Here is a 27229-nt window from a genome sequence, read left to right on the forward strand (position 1 = left end):
TCCAGTCATATATTGCACAAATCTGGCCTTTATGGAAGAGTGGCAAGAAGAAAGCCATTTCTTAAAGATATCCATAAAAAGTGTCGTTTAAAGTTTACCACAAGCCACCTGGGAGACACACCAAACATGTGGAAGAAGGTGCTCTGGTCAGATGAAACCAAAATTGAACTTTTTGGCAACAATGCAAGACGTTATGTTTGGTGTAAAAGCAACACAGCTAATCACCCTGCTCACACCATCCCCACTGTCAAAGATGGTGGTGGCAGCATCATGGTTTGGGCCTGCTTTTCTTCAGCAGGGACAGGGAAGATGGTTAAAATTGATGGGAAGATGGATGGAGCCAAATACAGGACCATTCTGGAAGAAAACCTGATGGAGTCTGCAAAAGACCTGAGACTGGGACGGAGATTTGTCTTCCAACAAGACAATGATCCAAAACATAAAGCAAAATCTACTATGGAATGGTTCAAAAATAAACATATCCAGGTGTTAGAATGGCCAAGTCAAAGTCCAGACCTGAATCCAATCGAGAATCTGTGGAAAGAACTGAAAACTGCTGTTCACAAATGCTCTCCTTCCAACCTCACTGTGCTCGAGCTGTTTTGCAAGGAGGAATGGGAAAATTTTTCAGTCTCTCGATGTGCAAAACTGATAGAGACATACCCCAAGCGACTTACAGCTGTAATCGCAGCAAAAGGTGGCGCTACAAAGTATTAACTTAAGGGGGCTGAATAATTTTGCACGCCCAATTTTTCAGTTTTTGATTTGTTAAAAAAGTTTGAAATATCCAATAAATGTCGTTCCACTTCATGATTGTGTCCCACTTGTTGTTGATTCTTCACAAAAAAATACAGTTTTATATCTTTATGTTTGAAGCCTGAAATGTGGCAAAAGGTCGCAAAGTTCAAGGGGGCCGAATACTTTCGCAATGCACTGTATATATATATATAAATGTTTTAAATAATGCCAAGCAGGCATTATGAATATGGTCCTGAGTTTTTCATGGTCATCGCCCTTTAATTTATATTTTCAGGAAATATTCAGAGCTGAATGCCGAATCTGCGTTGGCACAACAATGTATTATTGTAGCTGACTGTAATTGAATGGCTCAGTGGGACTCACTCACCCATCTCTCTCTGCCTCCTTCTTCTCCAGGTCCTGTATGACGTCCAGCAGGACCTTGATGGTGTTCTGGCTAGTCTCCAGGACCCCCTCCATGCTGTGCAGCTGGGTCTGGAGGCTCCGGATGTCGTGCAGGGGCCCGTTGGGGCCCATCAGTTTCTCTGCTACCCAGGTCGGATCCAGTTTACTCCTGGCCCCCGACACCAGCCCCCCCAGGATTTCCTGCACCTGCCTCAGGGTGTCAGCCTGGGTGGAGGTCAGGGGCCCAACCGTGGGGCCCCCTCCAGAGCCAGAGCAGCCACGGGCCCCGGACAGGCACTGGCCAGGGGGGAGAGCTTGCTGGCTGTTGGGGGTGTTGGTCCCAGAGCAGAGAATTTTATGGAGGGCCCCAAGCTGAGCCCCTAGCTGAGCCTGAGCCTGGCCCAGGCAGGTGGGTCTGGAGATGGCCTTGGTGGGCGAGGAGCCCTGGTCCGCCTGGTTCCCTTTCAGAGGGACCGCCAAGGGTGTTTGAGCTCTCTGTTTCAGAGAGCTGGCTCGAGGACAGGGCAGGGGTGACCCTGATCTTCCTGATCTCTCCTTCTCACTCGCCCGCCTGAGCAGGGGCGCGTGCCTGGCCGAGCCTGGGGTGCAACTCACCCCCTCTTTGCGTGGGGTGTACGGGGGAGGGGGCGGGGGTGGTGGTGGAAGTATCCTCCTCTCCCCCCTACACTCCCACTCTATCACCCTCTTGTCCTGAGTGCTGCAGTGTTGGGCCTGAGGCGGGGGGGTGTAGGGGGGCGCAGGGCGAAACGTGGAAGCGTAGAGGGGCACAGTTTTCGTTGGAGTTGCACAAGATGGCGCCGTTGGAAGTGTATGGTAGGGTTTTACCATTGGAGGCGGGGAGTTGCAGCTTTTTACAATGGGAGAGGGAGAGGAGCAGTATTTTATTTGAATGTGGGCGGAGTAGGAAGGTACTACTGGAGGTTGGGAGGAGCAGGGTGGTACGGTCTGACATGGGGGGTTCCCAGGTGGTATGGTCTGAATTAAGGAGATGTAGGCAGGGGCAGTTTGGGCTGGGGGGTGGCATGATGTCACAGTTGGAGGTGGAGATATGAGTTGATTTAAGGAAGAGCAGGATAGGGCAGTTTGTGTTAGGATGGTGCAGGGTGCTATATTTGGAGTTGGTGTTGGGGTGGGGCAAGTTGGGGCAGTGGAGGGGGCTAGAACAGGAGTTGGTTTTGGGTCATGGCCATTAGGGGCTGTATAGGGGGCTATCGTTGGAGATGGTGGTGCGGTGGGACAATTTGGATTTGAGGCTGTGGTTGTAGTTCTGGCGGTGCATGTTAGTTTGGGTGGGACCATTTCAGTTTGTGTAGCGAGAGGTGGAGTGGTTTGAGCTTTAGATGGAAGAACAGTTGGAGGAAGCGCTGATTTTTTCGGGGGATATTTACAGATAGACCGGGGTGGGGAGGCGCAAGGCAGAGCCACCAGTGGTGGTGTTTCACAATATGGATGGGTGGAGGTTGGCACAGTTTTAGGTACGGAAGCATAGAGAGGCACAGTCTGAGTTTTGGGGGTGGAGGGTTCCACAGTCGAGGGAGGTGGGGAAGCGCAGTGCTGCACGGTGGGAGGAGGCGGGGAGGCGCAGTGCTGCACGGTGGGAGGAAGCGGGGAGGAGCAGTGCTGCACGGTGGGAGGAGGCGGGGTGGCGCAGAGACGGTCAGTTTGTGTTTGGGTGGTGCAGGGCTGCACAGTTGAGGGAGATGGGGAGGTGCAGGGCTGCACAGTCGAGGGAGGTGGGGAGGTGCAGGGCTGCACAGTCGAGGGAGGTGGGGAGGTGCAGGGCTGCACAGTCAAGGGAGGTGGGGAGGTGCAGGGCTGCACAGTCGAGGGAGGTGGGGAGGTGCAGGGCTGCACAGTTGAGGGAGGTGGGGAGTTAGGAGGGGAGACACAGGGACTGTCTGTCTGTGTGGGAGTGGTACAGTAGGACACCTCCCTTCCCGGGTCACTGATACCACGGTTCATGCGCCATCTCCTCCTTACTTGGGACAGAGTTGCACTCCCCTGGCGTGTAGATCCCTCCCTCCCACAGGTCACAGAACCGCAGTAGCAAGGCTCTGCAGTGTGCCGAAGCAAAACTGGGGGAGGGGAAGAAGAAGAGTCATGCCTGGAAGAGTCCACGTGATTCCCAACAGCAGGGGAGCTGGCGTTAGCCTCAGTGTTAGCCTCGCCAGTCCTGAGGCAGTGGGGTTGGTCCACCAATCCCTGTTTAGCCTTAGACCCAAGGCTGTTTCCATCTATAGATGCAGGTTCTGAAATGTGGTTGTGGGTAGTGTAGTACTCATCCTTTTTATCGTCCTGTTCGTCATCCCCATTCACCCCCACCGAGTCCCCCACATTTCGGTTGCGCGTGCTGACAGCCGAGGGCGCCCGTGGCTTGGGCTTCTTGAGGCAGGAGGGGGTCTGGATGGCCATGCTGGCGCACTGCCTCCGGGAGAGAGGTAGTGTGAGGGAGCAAGGCCGTGGGGGCGATGGTGGTGCCCAGCAGCGGCGCGTGGGCCCCGGGGTAAGCGGGTGAGGGGGCGCACGTGCCAAAAATGCTGCCACTACCTCAATAGTGTCTGCCATATCTCCTCGGACAGCCCCAACCACCGAGGCCTGGTTGGAGGAAACCTTGTCCCCCATTGACCTCTCTGTTAGCCATCCCTGGGGTGCCATGGGACTCATGGGGGTGTTCTTCCGCAGCGGGTGGGGGCTGTCACGCTCAGCGGCAGTCCTCTCTGGGCCTTTGGTTCCAGCGCCAGTGGTCCCGCCAACAATGCCATCCTCCAGGTCTTTGAAGCGCACCTGGTGGGTGCGGTTGCGGCGGCGCTTGAGGCGGCTTTCGATGTCCGGCGAGTCGCGGTTGAGCAGCACGGAGCGCACGGTCATGGCGCCAGGCGGTTTGTCGGCGGTCTTGCTGTTGGTGTATTGGCCAATGAGCAAGTGATTCGGCTCTTTGCTCACCATGTCTCCTGTGGCGTCTTGTTTTCCCCCCCGACATCCACAGTCCCTGCAGGCCGTTTGACGTGATAAAGTCCTCTGTCAGAGAGTAGGGAGTAATTATATTCTATCTCAATGCAATTTGTCTGTTGACAATTAGTTTCTTCTCTATGACAATGGGATACATGTAATGTCGCATTTGTTGAGCTGGAGTTCCATCACCAAGCAGATCTGGGGCGACAGCTGTAGCTTGTTGGTTTGAGTGATCATAGAGGTGATTTGAGATAACTGTCACACTGCAGTGCCGTCCGTCCTGCCATCCCCCTTCTGCAGCACTCCATAGGACTGGTCCTTTCTCAGGTGTGTGTGTGTGTGTGTGTGTTTCTCTAGCTATCTGACTTCCTGAGAAATGTAACCAAAGCCAGAAGGTCTGTGCTTTGCTCAGACTATGGATAGAGAGAACTGTATTCTGAGCTTTAACATCATAAAGTAAGTCTTCAGGGTGAACCGGAGTCTCATAGTCCACAGAACTTCATTTACTTATAATTTTCGTCCACTCAGCTTCCTGATTTCCGTATAAAGAGCAGTTCCATAGAGCCGCAATAAAAGTATAATAACGTCAGCACATTAAACATGGGAGCAAGTGCCAACTTAAAGTATGCCTCGTACAAAATCTACATCTAAAAGAGGGCATGTTATTTCACATTAAATAAGTCAGAAGACCCAGAAGAGAGAGGTGAGCGTGAGAGCTGTGCACACAGTTGTGTTGCATGACTCCTGGATGCACTCAGCGCCAACGTACCTCTAATAACATCCCAGGAGATGGAATCGTGACAGGGACACTGTATCTACCGGCGAATAGGCACAGCTCCTCTGAATACACCTTATCCATCCTTCCCATCCCCCGAATATACAGGCTGGCCCTTCCTGTCCGCTTAGCATTGTCCCAGGGGGCTGGAGGAAGAATGGATTGGTAAGATGTGGGACAGCACTGTGCGACTCCCCATAATGGTCTATCTTCCTCTCTCACATTCTCTCCCCTCTCTCTCTCTCTCTCTTCCAGTACCTCTTCTCAGTGACTCATCTTCCACTCTTTGTGCAGGATAACAGAATAGCCTGGGTTCCTGAGGTGACCAGAGAGAGAGAGAGAGAGAGAGAGAATTAGTCTTCATATTGTTGTCATCACATTTCCCGTGGAAGATAATGAAATGGACCTCATAAGAATGAAGTTCATAATAACCTAGCCAGTTGTTAAACATTCATAAGAGCAGGGTCAACAGAGAAACGCACAAAGTGTGAGTGAAGGGGAGATTAAGTGTCTTTTAAGATAAGTCATGAAAAGGAGAGAAAGACAGAATGAGGGAGCATTGACAGAGAGAGGAAGAGAGTGTGTTTGCTTGTGTGAGAGAGAGAGAAACAGAACAACACAGATAGAGAGAAGAGCAAAAATAATAGACATACAGACAGACATATACTTTTAGTGATTGACAAGTGTCCTGCCGTAACAAGATGCTTTGTGACAAGAGGCAGGCCTGTGGTCTGACAGTCTCTGTGGAGCCAGAGACAATTAGTGTTGCCTCACAGCTCAGAGGTTATTTAGGGAATAGGGACCCCAGGGGCCATCGCTGTTATTTACGTTCCCTTTTTTTTCCCCAGATCTTGTTTCTTTTTATAAAAGAGGAACATCTTTGTCACCGCCGTCAACCTTTTAAAAACACGATTATTAGGATGAATTATAATTGCAGTCACGCTCAATGGGCCCGGGGAGGGGCTGGGGAAGGAACCATGGGCTCCTGCACAGATGTGAATCAGTTAGTGGATGTGGAAACCACAGGATGTCATCCTTGTTTTACATCCATGTTACCGCTGCGGTGTGGATCTGTGTACCGACGACCTGCTTAAATATGACTCACTGAGGAGCGTGTATCAGACTTGCTAATGATGATACCTCTTCATTGCTGCTTTGAAACACAATGTAGTGGGGACACAGTCATTCACTAGAATTAGAATGATTTTGTTGTTATGGTTATCGTGCTAGATGTGAATGAAACGTTATACACGGAACCAGAATATAAACGTAACGTGGAAAGTGTTGGGCCCCGTGTTTCATGAGCTGAAATAAAAAGATACCCGAAATTTTGCAAACGCACAAAAGTTTTATTTCTCTCAAATGCTGTGCACACATTTTGTTGATATACCTGTTAGTGAGCATTTCTCCTTTGCCAAGATAATCCATCCACATAACAGGTGTGGCGTAAGCTGATTAAACCGCATGATTATTACACAGGTGCACCTTATGGTTGGGATAATAAAACACCACTCTAAAATGTGCAGTTTTGTCACACAACACAATGCCACATATGTCTGAAGTTTTGAGGGAGCGTGCAATTGGCATGCTGACTGCAGGAATGTCCACCAGAACTGTTGCCAGAAAATACCATTTCATTTCTCTACCATAAGCTGCCTCCAACGTCGTTTTTGAGAATTTGGCAGAGCGTCCAACCGGCCTCACAACCGCAGACCAGGACCTCCACATCTGGCTTCTTCACCTGCGGGATCGTCTGAGACCAGCCACCCGGACAGCTTTTGAAACGGTGTGTTTTTGCAGAACTGAAGAATTCCAGCGCAAACTGTCAGAAACCGCCTCAGGGTAGCTCATCTGCGTGTTCGTCATCCTCACCAGGGTCTTGACCTGACTTCAGTTCAACTTTTGATGGCCACTGGCACGCTGGAGAAGTGAGCTCTTCATGGATGAATCCCGGGTTTCAACTGTACCGGGCAGATGGCAGACAGCGTGTATGGCGTCGTGTGGGCGAGCGGTTTGCTGATGTCAACGTTGTTCAATTAAATGCTTTGGCAACAGCTCTGGTGGTCACTCCTGCTGTCAGCATGGCTATTGCAATCAACAGCCTGATCAACTCTATCCGAAGGAGTGTCACACTGCATGAGGCAAATGATGGTCACACCAGATACTGACAGGTTTTCTGAACCACGCCCCAACCTTATTTTTAAGGTATCTGTGACCAACAGATGCATATCTGTATTACCAGTCATGTGAGATCCATAGATTAGGGCCTAATGAATTTATTTAAAATAACTGATTTCCTTATATGAACAGTAAAGCAGTAAAATATTTGAAATATTTGATTTCTATTTTTTGTTCAATGCAAATGATTAACGATCATTGCAGCATTGAAACCATGTAGTGGGAGGACAGACAGTCATTCATTTGAATTAGAATGATGTTTGTTGTAATAGTTATTGTGCTGTAGCTCAGATAGTCAAGCATGGCACTTGCAAAACCAGGATAGTGGGTTTGATTCCCGGGACCACCCATAAGTTCAAATTAAAATGAAATAAATGCATAAGTCGGTTTGGATAGAAGCGTCTGCTAAATGACATATATTATAGTGCTAGATGTGGACGGGCCTTTATGAATGATACAGGATCAGGAAATACTGTAGTTCAGTGGTGTCTATAATAGAGCTGTATTTTCTTCCTCTTTATGGCCAGGATTTGATCGACACTATTTCTTAAACTTGACGGTCATCCTCCCCGTTTCCTCCTTCTCCACTTCCAAACTAAATTTCTCTCTCTCTCTCTTTCCTCAATCTCCCCTCTGTCCATGAAGAGTGTTTCCCATTCACCCTTCACCCTGACAGATTTCCCAAGTTCCACTCGTTGCAGAACCATTACCCTCCACTCATTCTCCTCCATGTCAACCCAATTCCACCCCTCCCTATCTTTCTTTCATCTACGACTCCTTCCTTTTTTCCCTTTAAAAAAAAAAACATTTTAAACTCCCATCCCGTCTCCAACCCTCTCTTTCTCCCATCATCTTTCTCTCTCATTATCCTCTTCTTCTCTCTCTCTCTCTCTCTCTCTTTCTCTCTCATCCTCACCCTCTCCCTTTCTTTCTCTCTCCCCCTCTCTATCTCTCCCTCCTCTGCACCCTCTGTCTATCCACCCCCTCTCTCTCCCTCCATCTCTCCTTTTCTCTCCTCCCACTCAGTCTGCAAACTGCCCTGAGATCAAGATTTACGCCGACAGTTTAATGAATCCAGTGCCTCTTAATGCTCGGCACACTCTTGTGGCTGAGGCCCAGCCTTTCCTCATGTGACGTTTCCATGTTAAGCTTTATTGGCAGACAACAGATAAATCAGCAGGCAGGAGAAGTGAAGGTGTGCAATGGAATAACGTCATGTTTGATCTCTGTGCTTACTAAGCCATGTTGACATTGAGAGACCAATGTTACATATATACAGGAGACAAATTGGAGCTGGAGGCTAAGTCTTGTGTTATATATGACATATTTGATTTCTCGTGCTGTTACAACTTATGCCAATAAAGCACCTTGGAGTTTTGCACTCTGTGTGTGTGTTTGTGTGTGTGTTTGTTGAGGGGGAGGCAGGCAGAGTGCTGCAGATTGAATTGTTATGTAAAGGCGTGTCAGATTGGATTGTCTGGGCATGGCTAACTTTATCCGACATGACTGTGTACACGCACAGCCACCGACAGGGGAAGGGGGAGAGGGTTGGGTGGAGGTAGGTAGGTAGACATGGATGGATATATTTAGAGAGAGGGAGAGAAAGAGGAGGCAGGAGGTAGGGAAGAACCCCCTCGCAAGGGAGGAGAGAAAATGTCATGGTTAGGGTTCAGTGAAGTGGTAGATCAGGAACATCAGCGTATCAGGGCATTAAAGGACCAGGAGAGGAACTAAGAAAAGGTATATGACCAGTTATTGGTCCTGGGAGCAAGGGGAGAGAGTGAAGAGATACCTGCACAGCCAAGGGGATTGGATTTATAGACCGGTGAGCTGTCTGAACAATATATACAGCAAGGCACAAAGCAATAGTGATGGTTTATCCTGTGGTTATATTTCTGTGGGCAGGCAGAACAGAGGTAATAGCGGGTGTGTTTAATGTTGTGTGAGAGAGAGAAAGGGAGAGAGTCCAATTCAGTACACACCTCCTAGGAGCAGCCTCTAGGTAGGTGCACATTGCATTATGTCTGTTCATGACTGTAATTTATGAAGTAGATTAAGGTTCTCGCTACAGAAGTTTCTCGTGGGAAAATATTTCATTAAGTTTTATAATGACCCAGGAAACACACGTGTACAAACACACACACATCAGCCCATCGAGAATAGATGAAATACAGTCCGTAAATCCTTCGGTAGATGTAGCTGGGACTGTGTGTAACATATAAGCTGTGGTACAGTGAACAAGACTAAAGAAGACTCCAGGCTAGAGCTGAGCCCAACCTTCTAATAAGTAAGCTGACGTGACATGTCCCTATACGCACAAAGCCATTGACAGAACAATATGTTTTCACAAGTGCCAGGTCAAATTACAATAGGAATCTACAGCTGGACAGCCATCGGCTACAGCAACATAACAGGTTAAGGATGTATACTTTGAGCCTACAACATGGTATGTTAGATGTTGTGAAAGATTGCTGAGAATTTCATTCTTTTGGATCATAATGTTGTTTTTGTATTATTTATTTTTTTCATGTTTTTTTCTTTTTGCAATTGCCTGGAAAGAACTTTGAGGATCTAGAGCATATAAATAAAATATGTATTTTATAATTATTAGACCAAATAATAAAGACAATCGCTGTACATTAATGACCAGCCAATTGAATCAGCTGGTTTGCTCGTTAGTGCATTTGTGCTTATATTACTTCGTAGCTAGCTAGGTTACAGCTAATCCTGCAGCTAGCTAGCTAATGTTACCGCTAGCATATTAAACCGAGGTCTTCAGTGCACCACAAAACTATGTTGGATTCCGGAGAAAAGGCCTGGGTATTACCTCTGTGAGGCGGAATGAGTTTTCAGGTTTAAGGCAAGGTTATTCGTAACTCCAGGCTATCTCAATTTTCAACAAATTGAGCCGCTAGCCGGATTACTCACAATTTTTCCAATGAGTGTCCTAAATGATTGTTCCGTCCGTGCTATCTTGACCCAACTCCACTACCAGAGAAGGATGTAAGACAGTGGCTTGCTCTCGTAGGTCAGTGGGAAGTGCCAGTGATACCACATTACCATCTTCAGGAAGCTAATTCAAGGGGATCCACAATATGTGGATTGTGGTTAACAGCCGGCAAACTAGTTGCAATTATTATTACTTTTACGTTGTGGTCAGGTTGTATACTAGTTGGAAAATTTGATTTTGTTAATTGTCTTTTTAGCAACCTGAAAAAGACGTCTTTATCTGGTTGTAATCTGTAATCTTGGTGCTATCTTGAAAAAAAACATATTTTTTAATCTGGGAGCAACAGAGACGGTTTAGTTGTAATCTCGTTATTTCACGTCTTCTCAACTAAAAAAAAAATGTACAACCAGAATATAACGTCATTTTGGCCTCGTGCCAAATGTCACCCACGGGATCAGTCCGGTTTTCTACTGATAAGTCTCCCAAGAGGGAAAATGAAAGATGTAAAGTCACATTTTGTGACCCATGCCAGGTGGTTGCGGTGGCGTAGTTTGAAAGGCCTGAATAGCATTGGGAACAGGTGATGGGGATACACTGTCTAGGCCATGGCACACTATGTACATACACTCCCTAGGGGGTCCTTCTGTGGGCTGGCAAGCTGTTGTGCTGCAATGTCCCTGTCTGGCCCAATGTCCCAAGACCAAGAGCACATCACTGCATTTCAGTAATAGGAAAGCTCATCCTGATCACATTTAAGACACCTGGACACCAGACCATCACTTTAATCTAACCCTTATTTTACCAAGTAAGTTGATTTAGAACACACCACATCCTAAAAACGAAGGGAGGGGGGGATGTATAACCGGGGAGAAAGAAAGTCTGAGTATGAAAGAGATGGAGAAATGGAGAGAGAGAGAAGGGATAGGGGAAGTGGAAGAAGTGAGATATCTAAACGAAGAAACAGGGAGATAGAGATAGAGAGAGATGGTGATATGGCGGAAACGGCAAGGTCACATTTCTGGCACGGAGCCTAAAGTGGCCCCTAGAAATGCACAGTGATGAGATGAGAGTGAGAGGGGAAAGATAGGGAGCAGAATGACAGACAGCGCTAACAGCACAGTGTTTCTACAAAGAGGAAGCAAGGGGGTAAGAGTGTAGGGACGTGTGTGTATCTGGGTGTGTGCGTGCGCGAACGAGCGTGTTCACGCCTGAGTGAGTGTGATACTGTTAACATGAAGAAGAAAAAAACATCTGTGTAACCTATGAACTCCATTTACCATATGGGCGCAATGAGAACACACGCTGTAACATTTAAAATAAAAAAAGTCACATACAGTACACACACCAAGGCATGCATTGCATGATGCACACAGTGTACACTCGTGCTCTCATCTCATCCATACACTCCAGCCATTACCACAATCCCGTTCTCCCCAATTAAGGTGCCACCAACCTTATGTGACATACCCCCCCCCCCTACTCTTACTCGTGGAGAATATGCACTGATAGCATTCTGCTTAAATGTGCAAACCGGCATCTCTGACGACCCAATCTAAGCCCCTTGGCCTTTAAAGGTGCTCATAAAGATGCACATTCTCACACACAACTCCCACACCTGCTGTAAAGCACATTCCAACACGCACGCACACACTCACACATGCATATGCACTCAAACACACACACACACACAAGCATTAGCACACACATGCAAGCATACGCTCAAACATACACGCACACGCAAGCATTGTGCACACAACCAGACACACACGCGTGAGCACCTACACACACACACACGCGTGAGCACCTACACACACACACACACACACACACACAGCACAGGTTTCTCCCCCAGTCAATTCTAACCGTGGTTGTGACAAGGTTACACACCAAAAAAAAAAGAAAAAAGAAAGGAAGAGAAGGATAAACAAGTAGAAACCAATAACTCACCAGTTAATCCACTGCACCAACCAAGAGCATGTATTCCTTATATCAGTATTTTACACTTGCCCTCCGATTATCTGTTTTTCTTTTCCCTCCTCTCCTGGGACTAGTCCTCCTCTCCCTCTGTCGTGGGCTGTTTGGGTAGAAGTAAAGTGATGCTCGGTATATCCTTCAGGACACTGAACAGAGGAGTCACACACACCACCTCTTCTTCTCTTCTCTCACTTTACTGTTTCACTCACATGCTTCTTCTTCTCTTTCCTCCTCGCTGTTTGTTGTTCTTTGGTATTCTTTCATTTTCACATCGCTCCAGTTTTTTCTTTCTTTCTTTCACTCCTCTCTGTCACTGCTGCTTTATGTGCTCCGATCCTCCGTTCCCTAGTATAATCAGTGAGTACTCCATCTGTCCCCCCCCTCTCTCTCTCCCTCTGCTGTGCCCTCTGTTTCACTCTCTTCTCCCCAAATTCATCTCCTCAACTGTGAGCCTCTTCATCTCCCAGCCTGAGCACTGTGGCTTTGCAGGTGAATGTCAGTGTGTGTGTGTGTGTGTCTGAGAGTGTGTGTGCAGGCACGTGTGTGAGACAGAATGGGAGGGAGAGCAGGAGTAGAGACACAGTGAACAAACAGGCAGTTATCCTTTTAGATGCTCCGTTCAGTTCGCTCCCTCTCTTTCTGTCTCCCTCTCTCTTTCTGTCTCCCTCTCTCTTTCGCTCTCCCTCTCTGACCTCTCTTTCCCTCCCAGTGACGCCGCACAAGTCTTGTACACTTGTCAGCAGAGGGAGGGAGAACGAAAGAGAGAGAGAGAGAGAGAGTAGGAGGCAGGAGAAGGTGGGGCTTGTGTGTGTCTGTCTAATTAAAAAGCAGAGTATGTACAGCTGCAGAGAGAGGGAACGAGGGAGAGTGGGAGAGAGCCGAGCGAAGGAGTGAAGTGATCTAGGGGGCGGGACCAATGGGCAGAGAGGGAACGGGGAGTCACTAGGGGATGGGGATAGAGGGAGAGTGTGAGTGAGAGAGAGAGAGAAGGGGGGGGGGGGAGACCCTAGTGTGTGAGGTTGGAAAAGGAAGGAGGTATGACCGGACACCAAGGTCAGCTGTAAAGGGCTGAGAGAAGGGCAGAGGGGGAAGCAGAGAAGAAAAGAGAGAGGATGAGACGGATAAGAACAGACAGGTCGAATTCTGCAGACGTATGTTGCTCGTAATATGAACAGAAGAAGCACAACCAGAGGAATTTTGATGAGGGGAACAATGGAGAGAGTGCATATGGGTAAAGCACCATAGAAATATTCCCCTAAAAACAGATCCCCTAGAATTCTATTTATAGCCATACGCACGGTTAAAATATAAGGTTAAACAGCTGTTCTGTATGGATACAGTATCTACAGTATAAATATGTTTCAAATCACCTTGATGTTAATCCGAAAAAACTACCGTATAAGCAGTTTTATCCCAGTGATGATTCATAGATAAATTTGGCCCTGGCTGCAATTTATGCCGAGGTCTTTCTGTGTGTGTGTGTATGCCTATGTGTGTATTTCTTTGTGTGTGTGTGTGTGTGTGTGTGTGTGTGTGTGTGTACTCTATGTGTACGTGTGTGACTACACTGCCACACACATTTGCACATTCCTTGCATGTGTGTGTTTATGTGCAAATTAAGCAGTGCCCTGTGATGTCACACCCCAGTGGATACATCTAATATGTTGTTTTATTCAGTCACGCTCAGGTTGTTGCTCTCTCTCTCTCTCTCTCTCTCTCTCTCTCTCTCTCTCTCTCTCTCTCTCTCTCTGTTTTACATGAAAGAGAGTATATTATATAGTCCCTTGACTAGAACCAATTGATTCAGGCAATTTTCTTCTTGTATTGTTGCGACTGTATCATCACTCCTGCAGTACTTATCACCTCAGGCTAGTGTCAACCACCTAGGCTGGCTGGGAGAGGGGATGGAGAGATAAGGTAAATGCCTTGGGGGGGGGGGGGGGGGGTGAAGGAGGGTTGACAGATCTCATCCCATTTTATCAACCCTGATTACTTATCTTGTCTTCTCGTCTCTTTCTCTCTCTCTCTCTCTCTGTACCTCCTGTTATTGCCCAGTTGCTCTACATTCAGCCTTAAATGTACATTTGAAACGGCAGAGGAAAAACAGGCTCATTGATTAAAGATCCACCAGGGACTATGAATAATATTATGGGCTATGGTAAATACGTGCATACGTTTCAATGGTGGCAGTTGAGAGAGGATGACAGCCACTAATACTTAATTAATATTAAGTACTCATCCTCGGCGGATTTGAGACAGATATTAAGTTTTACAAAAGGCCGTGGCAGCAGTCATGTCCCTCAATTCATTCAACTAGAAGTGTGAACCAAGCGCTTAAAAGTGCAATAGGCCTCAGTTGTTTGCTTATACAGAACCATGGAGAAGTGTTGATCCGTGATCCCTCTATAAGTCAATAGGCATCCGTCCTCTAGGGGCGAGACCGGGAAGTGTAATTATTATTTATCACGCTAATCCAAACGGGCTCGGCGGGGCAGCCAATCAGATCCTGTTTTCACTGGGTCCACGGGAGCCAACGGAGGAACACAACTAGTTCTGGCGTTCATTAATCAAGCCAGTCACGTCTGGCCGGCTACAAAAGCGACTTTTAAGCAGAAGCCTTTAGTGCCGACTCAGATCAAGTCATCAATCATCTCCTAATGCAGTCTGGTAGAATCGGGAACATTGTCTAATGGGAGGATCTAACCGTAGCCATTACCTGAAAAGGTTGTATTATTTCGCTATCTGCGAACGTAAAACATGATGGATTAGCACCACAGACGGTCATTTGCTGGACTCTTAAGAGCAGGGCATCCCAGAATGCATCTCATCTTCTATGACACAGAGACGTGGTCTAAGACGGAACATTGTCACAGAGATCTTAAATTCCATTGATGAATGGGTAACTTCTGGGTTTCTGTACGATTGTATCTCATAATGACTTTCTCAGGGCAGAACGGGAGGATAGATGAGATGAGAAACAAAGCTAAACCAATAGGGGGGGGGGGGGGGGGGGGATAGTTTGTGAAAGCCAGTATCAGAATAGTTTGTGAAAGCCAGTATCATAGGCCTAGTTTTGGCACGGGGTAACTTGTGGATCGTTGGCGCCAGGGTTTTAAGGGCCCGAAGGGTTGGCCAGAGACGGAAAGCAAAACACCATAACTGGAGAAGGACTGATTCTTCATTTACGGCCTTCTGTGACAATGACTGCTGTATTTGAATCAATACAAATTGCATTGTTCATAAAAATGTAATGCTAATGCGGTAGTAAAAAGTGTCTGACTGCACAAAAAATGTTAAACACGAGTACAGTATTCTATAGGCCTGGCGAGTTGTGAAAACTGTAGCCTAATGTAAGGGCCTGCAGTAAAGATACTGTAGTCATCTTTAGGAGCTGTGACAACCAGGTGGCAGTGTTGCCTATAAGGAGCAGGACAACCAGTTGTATAACGGACACAAAGCAACATCAACAACATCAATTGAAGAGGTTCATAATAGCCTACATAATCATCAACATATCTACATATCTACTCTTCTTATAAGAGATGTCTTTCATCTATTGATGTTCATCCCTCCACCCCACTGCAGCGTGCGTGCATTTCTTTGAAGAGGACAATGATGAGAAAGAAAGTGCAAAAACATGGATTCAGAGGAGCTACTGTGCGTCATGGCACCCACGCCCTTGTGCTGTGCTATCTCTGCGGACACAACAACATGCACTTACTTCATAGGCAGAATGAGCCTGAGCCCGCGGAGTGCTGATGTCACTAGTTGCCCGGCTTCCTCTCAATGGAACGAAATAGATGAGTCACTGTCCATCCACCACAAGCTGTCACAACAACTCACAAGCCCCTTCATTTGACGCAACGAATTAAATACGGCAAATGGTTCAAGCGGGGTACACATATCAGTGTGTGGAGTAAACATTTCAAAACATTGCAAAGAACGACACTTTTCCAATGAGTAGGCCATGGAAATTCATGTCAAATGTTAATGGGAGTATCTATTGTATTCTAATCTACCACACAAATGTCGTCAGCTAGTTTACATTGCTGTGTGGCTCTTAATTAAATTGCTGTTGAGCTTCAGTCGGTTTTGTTTACCTCGACATGCCCTGCACATGGGGAGGGAGGGATAACTGCGTGCAGTACGTCACGGTCTACGCGCTAAAGCAACAACAATACACGAGAAAGCGACATACTGTAGGCAGTTTATAACACACCGTTTTCCCCACACTGTGCGTTTTTGACCGTTTCAAAATCTCTCTCCACCCTTTAGCCACTAACCATGTCAGGCTCGTCGACTCCAGAGGACGCGTTGTACGGTAAGGGTTTTGGGGCGATGGATCGTTATTGGGTCAATGCAAAGTCGGGTCAATTGTGATTGATTTGTGCTGTAGTAACTATGAAATGTTTATAAAAAAGCCTTGTAACTGCCCTATGATGACTCTTTCTCTGTGTATACCCTTGGGATAAACTATGTTCAACTGTTTTTCTAGGCTAACATTTAAATAAATAATTCCAAGAGGGGTCCATCAGGAAAATAACATTATTGATGTATAAATTATTATGTTCGTCCTCATTAGGCCTACAATGCTTATTTTTAGTAACAATCAATTAATGATGCATGAACAGTGACCTCTTTCACCAAAATAAGTTTGTTTATCACATTTTAATTTATTAATGGACAACGTTTATTTATAGTCATTGTCCACGACCTAATGCATGGTTAACGTGGACTTGTGAGAAAATGATGTGAGAAAATGGGCATGTTAGGGAGAGAAATGTAAGTATGCCATTTTGAAGTTATCATTGTTGTTGCCACTGACATGGTCATCCTGTAAACAGATTTTATGACTCACCAGTTTGTATATCACTAAACCAATTAAGCCCAGGAGATTTACCTGAAGCTTATAGCTCACTGTACAGTTTGCTTATAGCCTCTACAGCACATGGGGGATGTTGTATAGCTTTCATAATATCACAGCTAGGACATACACAAAGCTTTGGCACAACGACACATCTGTGCTTTGTTTTTCAAGAACTAGGCCTATATTAACACACATAACATACACCTGATATGCACTACAGTACTTCTATGGAAGGATACTGGGCTATTGACAGACATTGGGTGCTGCTGCAGTGCAGCCTGGTCAAGGCCACAGAGAGAGAGAGAGAGAGCACGAGCAGGCTGGCAGCCAGTGGTTATGTCATGACTCTCTCTCTCATTCTGGGAGGAAAACTAGGGCAATGGCACAGTTTGCCCTCTGCCCTCCCTTCCCCTTTCCCCATCTCCACCCCCCTCTCCACTGTTGCTGTCTATATGATCTCTCACTTACCCTAAAGCAAATAATAAATGGGAAGAGACAAAAATAGAGGATGGGAGGATGTGTGGATGAGGAGAGCAGGTGATGATGTTTGCATTCCGCAGAGAGAAAGAGATAGAATGAGAGATAAGGAAATAGACGAGAATGAGACAGGAGAGTAAAGGGTGGCTAATCTCATACAGAAATAAGATCTTACATAATCATCCTGTCAGGCTGTGTCAGTGGTTGTCCCTGTTTGTTTTTGTATTAGTGTGTGTGTGTGTGTGTGGTTGTGTTGTCCCTGTTTGTTTTTGTGTTAGTGTGTGTGTTGTGTGTGTGGTTGTCCCTGTTTGTTGTGTGTGTGTTACACTCAAGCTAAACTAAGGACCAGGGGAAACACAACATTCGTTGTTACAAATGCCCTTATGTCAGTAAGTCATTGGGTCTTGTCTAATACTATGTCAGGAATGGGATGTCCTGTCTGCTTAAAAATGTACTCTTGAATAATTTCAGCCATTAGTTTTGAAGGTGATGCTCACCAGCCAAAAGTGGTTCCCGTTTTTTGTGTACTACGTCATCAAATTGCGTATGATATGTTACGTCCTACATATATATATTTTTTTGCAATTCGTATGGTGAATCCCATGTGTACTATATGTTACCAATTTGTTGTGCTTAAGATCCTGGATTGCAACTTTAAAGGGGACCGAATACCTATGTCATGTCCAACAACAACAGCAACACAGACCTAAGGGTTTTTACTAAAAAAGAAGGATCAATGAGTTAGCCAGCAATGTTTGATAAACCATGAGAAATAACTGTTGATTTTCTGGTTCACTAACAAAGCTAAACGTATATATGTGTTGTTGTCAATTAGACCAGGCCCATTTCAAGCTTATCTCCCCCCCCCAAAATAATTTGGAATATTTAGGCAAGTTAGCTGGCTAACTCGTCGATCCTGCTTTGGGGTAGCCCCTCTGCATTGCGTGTCCTAACATTAGGCCATCTACTGTAATGATTGAGCAACAACAGACAATTACAATCTCTTTAGAATCTGTCTGTATATTTTTTTGTCTGTTCCTGCTGTGTCATTCCACCTGCAAGGCTGATAGGCTGATAGGCTGTGTTGGTTTAGCCTTCCTCCTGGTTTAGCCTTCCAGAATTAGGCTTCAGTAAAGTTATTCTGGGAGATTCAATATGATTGAATGAGATTAACTGAAATGTAAACTATGGAATGATCCAGGATTAGCTCTTCTCTCAGTTGCAACATTACTGAGAGGTTGCAAAATGAACAGTAATACATTACACTCACAACAGTTTCAGGGGAATAGAGACAATTAAAATGTCATTATGGGTATGTACAGTGTTAACAATGTGCTTTAACAATGTAATAGTTCAAGTACAAAAGGGAAAATAAATAAACATAAATATGGGTTGCATCTACAATTGTATTTGTTCTTCACTTGTTGCCCTTTTCTTGTGGCAACCGGTCACAAAACTTGCTGCTGTGATGGAACACTGGTATTTCACCCAATAGATATGGGAGTTTATCACAATTTGGTTTGTTTTCAAATTCTTTGTGTATCTGTGTAATCTGAGGGAAATATGTGTCTCTAATGTAGTCATACATTTGACAGGAGGTTAGGAAGTGCAGCTCAGTTTCCACCTCATTTTGTTGGCAGTGTGCACAGAGCCAGGTCTGCCTATGGTGGCCTTTCTCAACAGCAAGGCTATGCTCACTGAGTCTGTACATAGTTAAAGCTTTCCTTAAGTTTGGGTCAGTCACAGTGGTCATGTATTCTGCGATAGTGTACTCTCTGTTTAGGGCTAAATAGCAGTCTAATTTGCTCAGTTTTTTTGTTAATTCTTTCCAATGTGTCAAGTAATCATCTTTTGTTTTCTCATGATTTGGTTGGGTCTTATTGTGTTGCTATCCCGGGGCTCTGTGGGGTCTGTATGTGTTTGTGAACAGAGCCCCAGGACCTGCTTGCTTAGGGGAATCTTCTCCAGGTTCATTTCTCTGGATTTGATTGCTTTGTAATGGAAGGTTTGGGAATCGCTTCCTTCTAGGTGGTTGTAGAATTTAACGGCTCTTTTCTGGATTTTGATAATAATCGGGTATGGGCCTAATTCTGCTCTGCATGCATTATTTGCATTATGTTTTTGCAGAATTTTTGTCTTACTGAGACTGACTGTCAGGTCCCAGGGCTGACAGGATCTGTGCAGAATATCTAGATGCTGCTGTAGGCCCATCTTGGCTGGGGACAGAAGCACTAGATCATCAGCCAACTGTAGACTTTTGACTTCAGATTCTAGTAGGGTGAGGCCGGGTGCTTCAGACTGTTCTAGTGCCCTCAACAATTCGTTGATACAGTGGGGCAAAAAAGTATTTAGTCAGCCACCAATTGTGCAAGTTCTCCCACGTAAAAAGATGAGAGAGGCCTGTAATTTTCATCATAGGTACACTTCACCTATGACAGACAAAATGAGACAAAAAATCCAGAAAATCACATTGTAGGAATTTTTATGAATTTATTTGCAAATTATGGTGGAAATAAGAATTTGGTCACCTACAAACAAGCAAGATTTCTGGCTCTCACAGACCTGTAACTTCTTCTTTAACAGGCTCCTCTGTCCTCCACTCGTTACCTGTATTAATGGCACCTGTTTGAACTTGTTATCAGTATAAAAGACACCTGTCCACAACCTCAAACAGTCACACTCCAAACTCCACTATGGCCAATACCAAAGAGCTGTCAAAGGACACCAGAAACAGAATTGTAGACCTGCACCAGGCTGGGAAGACTGAATCTGCAATAAGTAAGCAGCTTGGTTTGAAGAAATCAACTGTGGGAGCAATTATTAGGAAATGGAAGACATACAAGACCACTGATAATCTCCCTCGATCTGGGGCTCCACGCAAGATCTCACCCTGTGGGGTCAAAATGATCACAAGAACGGTGAGCAAAAATCCCAGAACCACACGGGTGGACCCAGTGAATGACCTGCAGAGAGCTGGGACCAAAGTAACAAAGCCTCCCATCAGTAACACACTACGCCGCCAGGGACTCAAATCCTGCAGTGCCAGACGTGTCCCCCTGCTTAAGCCAGTACATGTCCAAGCCCGTCTGAAGTTTGCTAGAGAGCATTTGGATGATCCAGAAGAAGATTGGGAGAATGTCATATGGTCAGATGAAACCAAAATATAACTTTTTGGTAAAAACTCAACTCGTCGTGTTTGGAGGACAAAGAATGCTGAGTTGCATCCAAAGAACACCATACCTACTGTGAAGCATGGGGGTGGAAACATCATGCTTTGGGGCTGTTTTTCTGCAAAGGGACCAGGAAGACTGATCCGTGTAAAGGAAAGAATGAATGGGTCCATGTATCGTGAGATTTTGAGTGAAAACCTCCTTCCACCAGCAAGGGCATTGAAGATGAAATGTGGCTGGGTCTTTCAGCATGACAATGATCCCAAACACACCGCCCGGGCAACGAAGGGGCTTCATGAGAAGCATTTCAAGGTCCTGGAGTGGCCTAGCCAGTCTCCAGATCTCAACCCCATAGAAAATCTTTGGAGGGAGTTGAAAGTCCGTGTTGCCCAGCAACAGCCCCAAAACATCACTGCTCTAGAGGAGATCTACATGGAGGAATGGGCCAAAATACCAGCAACAGTGTGTGAAAACCTTGTGAAGACTTACAGAAAACGTTTGACCTCTGTCATTGCCAACAAAGGGTATATAACAAAGTAATGAGATAAACTTTTGTTATTGACCAAATACTTATTTTCCACCACAATTTGCAAAGAAATTCATAAAAAATCCTACAATGTGATTTTCTGGATTTTTTTTTCCCTCATTTTGTCTGTCATAGTTGGCCTCTCATCTTTTTAAGTGGGAGAACTTGCACAATTGGTGGCTGACTAAATACTTTTTTGCCTCACTGTATATATGTTGAAGAGGGTGGGGCTCAAGATGCATCCCTGTCTCAACCCACAACCCTGTGGAAAGAAATGTGGGTGTTTTTTGGCAATTTTAACTGCTCACTTGTTGTTTGTGTACATGGATTTTATAATGTCATATGTTTTCCCCCCCAACACCACTTTCCATCAATTTGTATAGCAGACCCTAATGCCAAACTGAGTCAAAATCTTTTCTGAAATCAACAAAGCATGAGACGACTTTGCCTTTGTTTATTTTGTTTGTCAATTAGAGTGTGTAGGGTGAATACATGATCTGTTGTAGTCTGCTGTTAGTGATAATGTAGAGGATTCTCCCAAGGTTGCTGTAGATGCATATCCCATGGTAGTTATTGGGGTCAAATTTGTCTCCACTTTTGTGGATCGGGGTGTGATCAGTCCTTGATTCCAAGTATTGGGGAAGATGCCAGAGCTGAGGATGATGTTAAATAGTTTAAGTATAGCCAATTTGTGGTCTAAATATTTTATCATTTCATTTAGGATACCATGAACACCACAGGCCTTTTGGGTTTGAGGGTTTGTATTTTGACCTGTAGCTCATTCAATGTAATTTGAGAATACAGTGGGTTCTGGATATAAGCTGATTCTAAGATTTGCAATTGATCAAGTATATGTTTTTACTGTTTGTTCTTTGTTATAGAGCCAAAAAGATTGGAGAAGTGGTTTATCCATACATCTCCATTTTGGATAGATAACACTTTGTGTTGTTGTTTGTTTAGTGTGTTCCAATTTCCCAGAAATGGTTTGTTTAGATTCTATGGATTCTTCAATTACATTGAGCTGATTTCTGATGTGCTGTACCTTCTTGTCTCTCTCTCTTGTCCCCCCCCCCCCCCCCACACACACACACACACAGGCTCGTGGGTGGAGCTGGAGGAGCTAATATCAGCAGTGAGCAGCAGGGATAGTCTGACAGGGCAACAACAGGACACAGCTTCCTGGGCCCTGCAGGGGGAGCTAGAGAGGATCCTGCTGGAGGCACAGCTTGAGTGTGAGAGGAGTAAAGACAGGTCAGTACCCTACACCAACACAAATCTCTCTCCCCCTCTGTGTGTGTGTGTGTGTGTGTGTGTGTGTGTGTGTGTGTGTGTGTGTGTGTGTGTGTGTGTGTGTGTGTGTGTGTGTACATACATGGATGTCTGTTGTTACTGAGAAGTCCCATTGACCTGCTTTCTTTGTTCAGTCCTCCCCTGGTGGTGACTCCTCCGCAGACCACTGCTTCCCCTCCCCACAGTGAAGGCAGCAGCAGTACAGACTGTGTTACCATACAGGTACGAAACACATGCATGCTGGCACATAACACTCAAATGTAGCAGTAGCAATCCTTTGCTATTAGATAGCTCTAACACCACACAAGTCAGTGTTATCAAATCAAATAAATACACCAATTATTCGTCACATGCTTTGCAAACAATAGGTGTAGACTAACAGTGAAATTATTACTTATGGGCCCTTCCCAACAGAGAAAGAAGCTGTTCAGGGTCCTGTTGGCTCCAGACTTGGTGCATTGGTACCACTTGCTGTGTAGTAGCAGAGAGAACAGTCTATGACTTGGGTGGCTGGAGTCTTTGACAATTTTAAGGGCCTTCTTCTGACACCGCCTGGTATAGAGGTCCTGGATGGCAAGGAGCCTGGCCCCATTGATGTACTGGGCTGTATGCACTACCCTCTGTAGCGCATTGTGTCGGATGCCAAGCGGTTGCAGTGATGCAGCCAGTCAAGATGCTCTCAATGGTGCTCTCAATGGTTTTTACTATCTGAGGGCCCAAGCCAAATCTTTTCACCCTGTTGGTGTGTGTGGACCATGATAAATCCTTATTGATGTGGACACAGAGGAACTTGAAGCTCTCCATCCGCCCCACTACAGCCACGTTGATGTGAATGGGGGCATGCTCAGCCCTCCATTTCCTGTAGGTCCTTTGTCTTGCTGACTTTGAGGGAGAGGTTGTTGTTCTTTGCAACTCACTGCCTCTCTGACCTCTAGGCCTACCACCATTGTGTCATCGGCAAACTTAATGATGGTGTTGGAGTCGTGCGTGGCCATGCAGTTGTGGGTGAACAGGGAGTACAGGAGGGGACTAAGCACGCAACCCTTAAGGGCCCCATATTGAGGGTCAGCGTGGCGGATATGTTGTTGCCTTCCCTCACCACCTGTTGGCGGCCCATCAGGAAGTCCAGGATCCAGTTGCAGAGGGAGGTCTTCAGGCCCAGGGTCCTTAGCTTAGTGATGAGCTTGTTGAACGCTGAGCTGTCATCAATGAACAGCATTCTCACAAAGGTGTTCCTTTTGTCTAGGTGGGAAAGGGCTGTGTGGACTACGGGGCGATAGTCATTTAGACAGGTTACCTTCTGGTTCTTGGGCACACGGACGATGGTGGTCTACTTGAAACATGTAGGTATTAAAGACTTTGTCAGGGAGAGGTTGAAAATGTCAGTGAAGACACTTGCCAGCTGGTCAGCGCATGCTCTGAGTATGCGTCCTGGTAATCCGTCTGGCCCTGCAGCCCTGTGAATGTTAACCTGTTTGCAGGTCTTACGCACATTGGCTACGGAGAGCATGATCACACATGCAGAAGAGCTGGCGCTCTCGTCCAGAACAGCTGGCGCTCTCATGCATGGCTCAGTGTTGCTTGCCTCGAAGCGAGCATAGAAGGCATTTAGCTAATCTGGAAGGCTTGCGTCACTGGGTAGCTCGTGGCTGGATTTCTGTGATAGTTAGCAAGCCCCGCCACATCCGATGAGCGTCAGAGCCGGTGTGGTAGGATTTGATCTTAGTCCTGTATTGACGTGAATGCCTGTTTGATGTTTCATCGGAGCGCGTAGTGGGATTTCTTATAAGCGTCCGGATTAGTGTCCCACTTCTTGAGAACAGCAGCTCTAGCCTTTAGCTCAGTGCGGCTGTTGCCTGTAATCAATGGCTTCTGGTTGGGATATGTACATACAGTCACTGTGGGGACGACGTCATCGATTGACTTATTAATGATGCTGGTGACTGATGTGGTATACTCATCAATGCAATTGGAGGAATCCCGGAACATATCCTAGCCTGTGCTAGCGAAACAGTCCTGTAGCTTAGCTTCATCTGACCACTTCCGTATTGAAGATAGTCTTGAACGGAGCTCGTCCAGTTTGTTCCCCAGTGATTGTACGTTCTCCAATACAAGGAGGGTTTATGTACTCGCCGACGTAGTTTCGTCAGGGTGCCCGCACGTCGGCCTCTCTTACGCCACCTTTCACTTTTTCGAGTTTCGGGGATTAGTGCCTGGTCTGGGGTCAGCAGTATGTCCTGCGCCTCCGCCTCATTGAAGTGGAAATCTTCATCCAAATCAATGTTAGTGTTAGCTGTTCTGATGTCTAGAAGCTATTTTCGGGTCATAGGAAATGATGGCGGAAACATTATTTACAAAAAAAGTTCATATTAGCACAAAAAAAATGAAAATATCAGAATTTGTCAGGAGCCCGGTAAAACGGCTGCTATACATTGCAGCGCCATTCTTAGTCAAAACATGATGGCAAATGTAATTGATAATTGACATTTAACTTTCCCTCTCTTCTCTACCTCTCTCTTCCTCCTCCTCTCCATCTCAGTCCGAAGAAGAAGGGGAGAGGAGGCTCCTTTCCGAGTGGGTATGGGACTGGTCCAGTCGGCCCGAGAACCTTCCACCAAAGTAAGACCCTACACATAGAATTGGAACGACTACGAATTGATTCTCATTCTAATTTGTTCTAATTCCATTTACCTTCCATTCCATTTCACCCCTAGTTTCATTTTTAGGCCGTCATTGTAATTAAGAATTTGTTCTTAACTGACTTGCCTAGTTAAATAAAGGTTAAATAAAATAAACATTAATTTACACACGTACTTGGCTGCCTATAACAAGTACTGACCCGTGAGGAGCCTGTGGATGTGCAATAGGGAATGTAGTCGTTAGTTTTTATAAATAATGAATGAAATCTTGTACAGTAACATTGAAACATGACAGATATCTCTCTCTGTTACACCTAAACATGACAGATGATAGTCTTGCACATAGTTTCATTTCATTTTTACATTAATGTACATGAATGTATCTTTCTTCTCATGTTATGGCGCTACTGAACAGCTCACAGTCTTTTCTTGAAATATTCTAACTGACAAAATATGAGAACTAGAATTTCTCCTGAGAAATCTCCTTTTATCTTGAGGAACAAAGTGTTTTCTTCCCTCCTTCTCTTTCTCTCTATGTTCGCCTTTCTCCATCTCTTTCTTTCTTCATCTTCCTTGTCTCCCTTTCTCCCTCCATCTCCCTCGCTTTTTTCCTCCCTCTCTCTCGATTCTGCCTTATGCCTCTCTTGCACTCAGGGAGTTTGTGTTCCAGCACCCGAAGCAGCAGTCGGGCTCTCTGAGCGTAAGGAAGAGTGAGGTGATGAAAAGAGGCCTGTTCTCCTCTGACGTCCTCATGATCCTCATCCCCTCACTGCTTGCCTCGCACCTGCTCACACTGGGAGTAGGGTAAGAGACACACACACATTCACACTCACACTCACACACACACACACACACACAGTCGAAAGCATATACACGCACTATAATAGATAAATACAGGACATATATGCTACCGACACTAAGAGATAATGAGATACAGGTTGTCTTAGTAATGATAATGTACTATATGACCACCAGCACCTGATGCTTTTTTTTATTATAGATCTCTTTCCAAATAGCAGCAATCTGTTTTTATACAACAAGGAGGTAAATGTGCATCCTTCATTATTAGCAGTATATTTCTCTCGCAGGATCTACATTGGGAAGCGATTGGCTGCCTCCACAACTAGCACTCTGTGACGTGCTTCCGGGCAGCGCTCCCATTCGCTGACGGCAGACCAATAGGATCTCAGCCCTCGCCACAGTACACTTGTTGCCCTTTCTCCCTGTCATGCGGCAACTTTCTTTACCAATGTCTCTCTGTATGTCTGTCTGTCTGTCTGTCCACCATCCACCAGAACTTTGTGTGTCTGTCCGTCAGTCACCCAGCATCTCTGAATCTGTGTTTGTCCCAGGGCCAGAGCGTGTCTGTTTGTGTGTTTGTCTCTCTCTCTCTCTCTCTGTGTGTGTCAGGGCAGGACAGTTGATACTCTACGGACATTGTGTCAATGACTCAGACTGAGGTCACTTTTACTCTCCCAGCAGAGTAACACTGATCTCAATTAACTAACAGAGAGAAACGAGTGATAAGATCGAGAGAGAAAAGAGAGAGGAAGAAAGAGAATAACACCCAGATAAATCCCCATTGAAGGTGTTAGCAGATTGTTGAAGAAATGGGGTATATAGCCCAATGCTTTCCCAAATAAAAACCAGAATCTAATCCTGGTGAAAGAAAGAGGTCATCAACAGAGCCATATACAGGCAGTATATGCCTATATGACTCTGGTCACCAATATTAAGTGTCAGACATGCCAGAACTGTGATGAGCGCAGGTGATTTGTATTAGGTTGAGGAATGGTTTGTTTAATGTTCTTTGTGGTTTACGACCACAAAAGTGGCGCTCTGGTTTTGCACTTTGTCCTATATAACCATCTGACTGTTTGAACTCTGAACTCTTTGAATGACTATAACCCCATTAAACTTAATTTGTCACCCGTGTCCGGTATCCATTTGTCTATCTTACTCCATTTTTCCTTTTCCATCCACTTTTATTGTGTTTAGACATTCATTGTATTTTAGAGCGTATTATTTATTTTATAAATGGTAAAAGTGTGTTTTAGATCGTATTATTTATTTTATAAACGGTATAAGTGCTAGAGAGCTATGACATAATAAGAGATATATCAAAACTAAGACATTTGTATAAGTTAGCCCCGAACCTTATTCAACTATTTGTCTGGATTGTTTGTGTGATGCCATTGTTTAACTGAAATAGATTCTCATTTAGCCATACAAGAGTGGAAAGAAGGACTAACAGGCTGTTTCAGTAA

At 45.6% G+C, this 27229-nt stretch overlaps 2 protein-coding genes across 2 annotated transcripts in view; one reads left to right on the forward strand and one right to left on the reverse strand.

Annotated features, from left to right (window-relative positions):
* LOC110523888 (proline-rich protein 36) overlaps positions 1-12835 on the reverse strand; it is a 47866-nt gene extending 35031 nt beyond the window's left edge. The window contains exons 1-2 of the mRNA XM_021603003.2: positions 11967-12835; positions 1127-5207 (exon numbers count right to left, since the gene is read on the reverse strand). Coding sequence (XP_021458678.2) covers positions 1127-4110 — 2984 coding nt within the window. The 5' untranslated portion in view covers positions 4111-5207; positions 11967-12835. The remainder of the gene's footprint in view (positions 1-1126; positions 5208-11966) is intronic.
* Positions 12836-16140: 3305 nt separating this feature from the next.
* LOC110523889 (BCL2/adenovirus E1B 19 kDa protein-interacting protein 3) lies at positions 16141-26897 on the forward strand. The gene is made up of 6 exons (XM_036977600.1): positions 16141-16314; positions 22131-22284; positions 22458-22545; positions 24863-24942; positions 25617-25766; positions 26051-26897. Exons 1-6 carry the CDS (start codon positions 16278-16280, stop codon positions 26097-26099), a joined length of 558 nt encoding a protein of 185 aa, XP_036833495.1. The 5' UTR covers positions 16141-16277; the 3' UTR covers positions 26100-26897.
* The last annotated feature ends 332 nt before the right edge of the window (positions 26898-27229 follow it).

This window comes from Oncorhynchus mykiss, chromosome 5, assembly GCF_013265735.2.
Source record: "Oncorhynchus mykiss isolate Arlee chromosome 5, USDA_OmykA_1.1, whole genome shotgun sequence".
NCBI classification, from domain to species: domain Eukaryota; kingdom Metazoa; phylum Chordata; class Actinopteri; order Salmoniformes; family Salmonidae; genus Oncorhynchus; species Oncorhynchus mykiss.